Source organism: Melozone crissalis, unplaced genomic scaffold (assembly GCF_028551555.1).
Source record: "Melozone crissalis strain CALT ecotype California unplaced genomic scaffold, PUWL_Pcris_2 ptg000019l_1, whole genome shotgun sequence".
Taxonomy (NCBI): domain Eukaryota; kingdom Metazoa; phylum Chordata; class Aves; order Passeriformes; family Passerellidae; genus Melozone; species Melozone crissalis.
In genome coordinates this window covers 18,943,150-18,950,128 of record NW_026535797.1, presented here as the reverse complement: position 1 = coordinate 18,950,128, position 6,979 = coordinate 18,943,150, and the positions used below count along the sequence as shown (strand labels likewise).

The window sequence follows — 6,979 nt, the reverse complement described above, 5'->3', positions numbered from 1 at the left end:
GCGCTCTCGGTTCGGCTTCACTGCCTGTAACGCCTGGAGCAAAGTAACCTCGTACACCTTGTACACCTCGGCATTCGTCTCTTCCCTGCAGCCGCGTCCCCGCAGTGCCGGCACCCCGCACACCTACCGTGGGCGCTCCTCAGGGGCGGGGGCTCCGGGCGCTCCTCCTTGCGCCGGGCGCGGGGCGGGCCCGGGCCTGGCGCGGCCCGGAGGAGGCGGCTCCGGCCGTGGGAGCGGCTGTGTGCCCATGGCGGCCGCGGCGGAGGGGCCGCCCGAGGCCGGCGCGCAGCCCGCCAAGCGTAAGGGACCGGGGCCGGGGTGCAGGACTAGGGCCGGGGTCGCGGTGCGGGGCTTGGCCCGGCCCGGGGAGAGCGCGGCGCGGGCAGGAGCTCCCGGCGAGCCCGCGGCCTGGCGTGTGCCGGCCGGGCTGGGCCATACGCCTCCTGCCGCTGCTGCCCCGGGGACCGGCCGGGTCCTGGCCCTGCCGCCGCTTCGGTCGGAGGGAGCCGCGGGCCTCGGGCAGCCTTCGTGTGCGAGCCCACAAACGCTGCCGACGGGGGAAGGAGCGGCCTGCCGGGCTGGGGGAGAGGTGCCGGACTGCTCCGAGAAGGGGCCGAACAAGGGCAGATTGTGGCAGAAATGGGTTTGAGAAGAAAGCGGCGGTTGCCGCTTTCGGCAGGTGGGAATCTATTGTAGCCCATATGAAGCGGGTTGGGGCAGTGGTGCTTCTTTTCCGAGTCGGTGACCAGAAATAAACAGCAGCGCCGTGCACTCAGCCACTCAGAAGTTCTGCCCAAACTGCTTTGCTGTCTAGGCACGAGGGGGACTAATGCTTGTCAGTGCTGTCAGGCCGGGTGCCTCTCTCTTGAGTGCTCCCTAAAGTATTATTTGGAAATAATGATGGTGCTACTTCGAAGAAGCTGCCGTGGTTTGTTACTCCTTAACAGTGTAACGTGTAAAGAAGGCAATTTACATGGAAAGCAGCTGTAGGCAGCTTAAGGGGGGGGAAATGGAACCATGTAATCTTTCTGTTGTGCTTCCGGACTTGCTATAGTTTGTCTTAACCCTGTAATGTCTTTACCCTGAGTAGAGGATCCTGCTATTGAAACTGCAGAGGAAGCTAAGGAGCCAGCAGAAGCAGATATCAATGAACTCTGCAAAGACATGTTCAGCAAAATGGCCACTTACTTGACAGGTGAACTGACAGGTAAGGCACTGCAATACTGACCTGCAAGTTCTTTTTTTTCCACTTTGTTTGAAAGAAATCTCTTGGATAGCTTGTCTAAACTGTAACTATTTAGATTGCGTCTGGTAAGACTGGCAGTCCAAATTTGGCACATTGCTAGGCTGCTAAGAACACTGAGATTGGTTATAATAATTTAATGAAGTCCCAGAATATTACAAATATTTTTCAGAACAATTCAGTGTGATATCAGCAGCTTAAAAATATTTCTTTTTCATCTCAAAGAAGTTTGTACATGGAAAGTCAATCTAACAAAAGCATCTAGGTTAAAACAGAGTAGGAGGGAGGCACTACAGAGAGTGGAGTCATTTTTTTCTTGAGAGCAAGGATCATATATGTTTTCCAACATTTATGCTTTAGAATAAACTGCTGTGCAAAATTAACTGGAGCAAAGTAAACTGTTCACCAAGTTAATGCATGTCCTAGGCTCTAATTTTGAAAGCACTCCTGATTTGCAGACTATAGGAGGAATATATGTTACAAATTACAAGTCTGGATTTGTGCTATCAGTTTTGTAAACATAAGTGTCTAACTGACAGAGGTAAGAATAGAAATGTGAGGACTTAGTAAATTTTGTGGAATTCACAAAATGTCATCTTTTTGTAGAGTGTATACTAATAACCTGTATTGCCATCTAAACTGTTGTGCTTTATTTGGCTGTTGGATTGAAATCTCTTGTCCTCTTGAAGAGTCTGCACACAATTCAAACCACATCACCTTTAATTAAAATATATTTTATATTTTTTTAAGCCACCAGTGAAGACTACAAACTCTTGGAAAACATGAATAAGCTGACTAGCTTGAAGTACTTAGAAATGAAAGATATTGCTATAAACATCAGTAGAAATCTGAAGGATTTAAACCAAAAATGTAAGTAGACCAAATAAGGTAGGGGTGTCATAAATGGCACACTTGTTTGGGAAATAAAGCCTCTTAGAGTCAGAACGTTCACGCTCCATTAGTACTGAAGGAAATAAAACTCACTGATATAGATGTGTTGCTATGCAATGCCAGTCTTGTATATTTCTTAACAGCTTTAGACTCTGTAGACTACTGTAAGAGAAAATACATCTGAATTTGTGTCCTGGTTTACCCCAGACTCTGGATCTGATAGGAATAACACTTCTTCTAATTCATGTTCTCTTGTTACTTGTGTTAGAGACTAGACAGTACACTTAAACATTTAATATTTTCCTGGAACATGGCTGTCAGAGTCACCACTTAATTTTGGGCTGGGAGAGGGCACCTTTTGAAGTGTCCCATCTGAAGAATGTAATAAGAAATTCTTGTGTTTCAAGTGTGAACTGTTTCTTGGAAGTGCATTACTGAGAACTGACAGGTAAATTTTTCATGCTTTTTTAAGATGCTGATCTTCAGCCATATCTGGAACAGATAGACTTAATTGAGGAACAGGTTGCAGCTCTGGAGCAGGCAGCTTATAAACTGGATGCATATTCCAAAAAACTTGGTAACTATCATCCTCCACTGTTAAGACCTAGAAGCATAGTGCCTTGCAAGAGGATTTAAAAAGAATGAAAGAAAGTAAACTCTGTTTTGTTTAACAAATCTGAGGTGCAGAGTTGCCTGTGCTGCTTTTGAGCACAAACATTGTCTATGAAGTGATAAGCATTGGGAAAAGATTCATGTCATGAGTTATGTTACGGTGGACTAGTACAGGTGTTGTTAAACTACTGCTTATTAGTGAGGCTTGGTTTTTTTTATGGTAGGCACTGACTTATAATTTAAAGTCTGATGTTTAACCTTGCAAATTAAGGGGTTCATAATGTTCCACCAGCAACCCAAGCCCTCTTGGCTTAAATTAATATTATTGTCTGACTTAAGCACTGGGTTCTTAAAAAAATTATTGTACAATTTTATCTGCCTAAATGCATTAGGAAAAAAGGATCCTGAATGATACAGTAAATTAGCTTACAGGTTGCAAAGCTTTTACCTACCAAGTACTAAAGTACTATTTTTCCTTCTGCAGAAGCCAAGTACAAAAAACTGGAGAAACGATGAAATGACCATAGTCTGTAAGCTGGAGTTGGGCAGTGAATCCGACTGATCTCTGGTTTTGCACAGCAGCAAATTCTGTATGTTGACAAGGATTTGGTTTACAACTGACATGGAGTCTGGGACTTTTTCCAGCTATTGGTAGGCTGTGTTCAGGCTTAAGGCTGAATAATATTTTCCTCTTCTCAAGGGGTACTGTTGCCTCAGTTCTGCAGTGAAAAGTAGAAGGCTGTCTTTTAACTCATGTCAGTATTGGCTATATGTGTGTTAGTCCTGTTCTCCACATGAAATACTTGGTCTAGGGAATGTCTTCCATAATCTGTAAAGATATTTTCCCTTAGTAGCAGCTGGACCTAAACTTCAATTTTTCCTTCATTGGGTTCTGTGTTGGGAAGATACCTGGAACTTTGGACTTAATGGGTGGGGTATTGAAAACACTTCATTTTGGTGTCCCCTTTTATCTGTTTGAAATAGAGAGACAAATTTACAATAAAATTGCTGTATATATTTCTCTGGAATCTCAGCTTCTGTTGGAAAGATTACACAAGCTGTTTTTTTTATTTTTTAAAGGGATCTGTTAATAAAGACAAACTCCTTCAAGCTATTAGGGATGATAGAAGAGAACATGTTTTAAACGTCTGCATCAAGTATTCCTGCCATTATATTCTTTGAGTGTCTGGACCTCTGGTGAAGTTTCAAGACATATTACTTTTATTACTTGCTCAGTTGACTTAGCAGACCCTTTCTCTACTTCACCAGTGAATTTTGATCCTAGTAGTTTTTGAAGTGGCATGCCTACCACAAAAATCTACTTCTCTACTAGGTTAACAACGTTCCAAATTGCTGATTTGGCAGAGCCCTTTGTACTGAACAGTTATTCGTGCTACTCCAAGGATATTTTTTTTGTACCTGCTGACCTTAAGTAATTCAGGCTGGCTTTTGAGTGAGTTGTGGTTGAAGACAGTGCAAGTGCTGTATGTAAGAAGGAAGTGGTTCAAACTTAAGAGTGTTTACAAGTCAGGTGCTAGTGTGATAAAGATCATCATGCTGTCAGGCTGTGTACAGCCATTGTTTAGTCAGGATGGACACTTTTCCCTAGTGCTCTTTTTGAAGAGTGAAGCAGATGACTTTTGAGTGCCTTCACCATCACTTTGAAAATCCTGGGTTTGATATAGAAATAGCATTTCTGTGCTCATGGTGTTACCTGGCAGGACTGCAGGGGAACACAGGGAGGCACCATTCCAGCAGGGAAAACCACAGATCCCACAGGAAAGGCACAGGATGGACCATGGGCTGTTCCTCTTGAAAAAGTTGCTTTTCTGTGTGTACAAAATACAGTGCCATTTTAAAACTACAAGGTTGAAAACCTCCAGGGGCTCTGAAGATGGAAATCCTTCTAGCCATGCACTGTCACCAAGTGCTCAATGTTTTCAGGTAAGAAAGGTAAGAAATAGTTCCTTCACAAACTCTTTGAGTATTCCACCTCCAGAAAGCAAAAATGAGAGAAGGGCTTGTCCCACAATAGACTTTGTTTTTGAGAGGAAATTTTAGAGATGGACTTCCTGGCTGGCTGGAAGAGTGTGAGAGTGGCATCCTAGTTAGGCTAAGAGCTGACAGCTATGTTCCCAGTTGTGTCTCTGAGTAACTGTTACCCCCCCTGCCTGAGGGACCTCTGGTAGGATCCACTGGTAGAATCCACATCATGTCAAGGATGGCAGGTCCTTGGAGAGTAGCACCATGGAAGAGACACAGGTGTGGGTGAACAGCATTGTACTGGGGAAATGTATAGTCAGTCTAAAAGCAAAGCCACAACTTGGTTACTGCTCAGCTACTGAAGAATCCCTGAGAAATTCCAGAGGAGATAAATCTCAGAGTTCTTTGCAGCATTTTCTGGTGGAAAATAGAGTAAGAAAATAGTGGGTTCTTAAAAGGAGGAACAGGAGGAAAACAGAAAAGGGAGGGCTGATGGATGAGAGTCCAGGGGCCAAGTGAGTTATCAAAATGGTCTGCAAACCACTTTGGAGCTGAAGCAGTTCTTGATGGCTTGGACTGCAACTGCAAACCAGGGAATGAAAATCAGCCTAGCAAATAACAGCTCTTTTAGAAGAAGCAGAAGAGTTCAGTTCCAGAGAATTTTTTTCCAGCATCTGAAGACAGTTCTGCCAAGCTGCTCTAACAGGTTATGCTGAAGTCATTCAAGTTTCAGAGCAGTACTTTGTGGAGATATCCACAGTGTTCAGAATCAGGGCACATGGCTTTAGCCCTCTAATCCCAAAGCCCACTTCATGCCATGGTGGAGTCTCCAGGCACTAAATCTGTTTTGCTGATCTGCATTGGCTGCCTCCTTGACTTCTCAGCATGAAGAAAGATAACTGGAATAAGAAAGCTGCACCCTCCTTTGCTTTGGCTATTTTTGTCATGGCACAGCTAAAGAGGAAGTACAGTGCTTTCTTCTTTTTATCTGGTGAGGGAATTTATTTCTGTGATTCTGTGGAATTTGTGGCTTTTTGCCTTTGCAATATCGTGCTAGTAATGCATAGTATGTCTAGCTTAATAATCTTTGAAAGGAAGCAAGCTCTGTCTGTTTCACATAAACAGTTAATGGCATTGTGGTAATTTTACAGTTCTGTCTTTTCCCACATAATATAGATTCAGCTCTCTTCACTGTAATCACTATACATTGATGGGAATGTGATCAAGGCAGGAAATGCCAGCCATTGATCTGTACATATATGCTTGGCAAGTCATATAAACTCTATTTATTATTTTTTTCCTGATTAAAACATTGCTGTAGTGATCTTTATGTACTTCATAAAATATTGGGAAGATGCAAGCTGGCATTCATCTAGGAAAAGGTACTGGAGGGGGATCCTGGTATGATTTAATTTGTCCTTTTTCTTCCCCAATGAACAGCTCTGTAACCACAGTTGGGGTTCTGATGGGTCCCATAGGGTCAGTGCAGCTTTATTCCAGATTGGGAATGGACATTTATAGATCATTAACCAACTCATTCTTCAAGCCACAGTACATTTCATATGAGTGAAATGAAGCAGTCAAATGTGTACAGGACTTGAAAGAGATTTTGGAGTATAAGCTTTGTGGACACTGGTTTTTCACTAAAAGATGTTCTGGAATATCAGAAAAACAACAATTCAGTATACTACTTCTTTATTTTGCAGTATAAATTGTAATTTCACAAACCCTTATTGCAATCACAGAGGATAACCCATCTGCCCAGTCACTGACAAGCTGTATCCCCAGTACAGTAGACAGTAAGTTTTCGGGAAAGAAGTCTATATTATTTACCACAAAATACCCTTATGTTTGTCTTTACAAATAGATTACAAAGAAACTTGTTGTAGTGTGTTTTTAAGTTTCTTGTTTTGTTCCCCCATTTTATGTATTATTCCCCCCCTGTTCTTTGTAAGATGGTTCTTCCTCCTCCAGTTTTCCCGCCACAGTGTCTTTGGCAGTTATGTTACCACGGTTACCCCTGCCCCCGTTATTTGTCAATCTCCCAAGTTACATAACTGCTCCTCCCTTATCCCACCATATAAGTAAAGTTTTCCTCCTCCCTGAGCCCAGTCAATCACCCCCCACTCCTCCTTGCTTTCTAGAACATTCTTCTCTCTGGGGGTGGTGGTTGGCTGGCGTTCCGGGGCCCCTCCTTTGTTCTATGGTTATTGGATAAGTTCTTGTGTCAGTTTTCTTATGTACCTCCCC

General features: G+C 43.4%; 1 protein-coding gene across 1 annotated transcript; it reads left to right on the top strand.

Annotated features, from left to right (window-relative positions):
* Nucleotides 1–207: 207 nt before the first annotated feature.
* On the top strand, nt 208–6,585 carry BLOC1S2 (biogenesis of lysosomal organelles complex 1 subunit 2). Its single transcript, XM_054276881.1, has 5 exons — nt 208–299; nt 1,091–1,207; nt 1,994–2,113; nt 2,607–2,711; nt 3,231–6,585. Exons 1-5 carry the CDS (start codon nt 248–250, stop codon nt 3,260–3,262), a joined length of 426 nt encoding a protein of 141 aa, XP_054132856.1. The 5' UTR covers nt 208–247; the 3' UTR covers nt 3,263–6,585.
* The last annotated feature ends 394 nt before the right edge of the window (nt 6,586–6,979 follow it).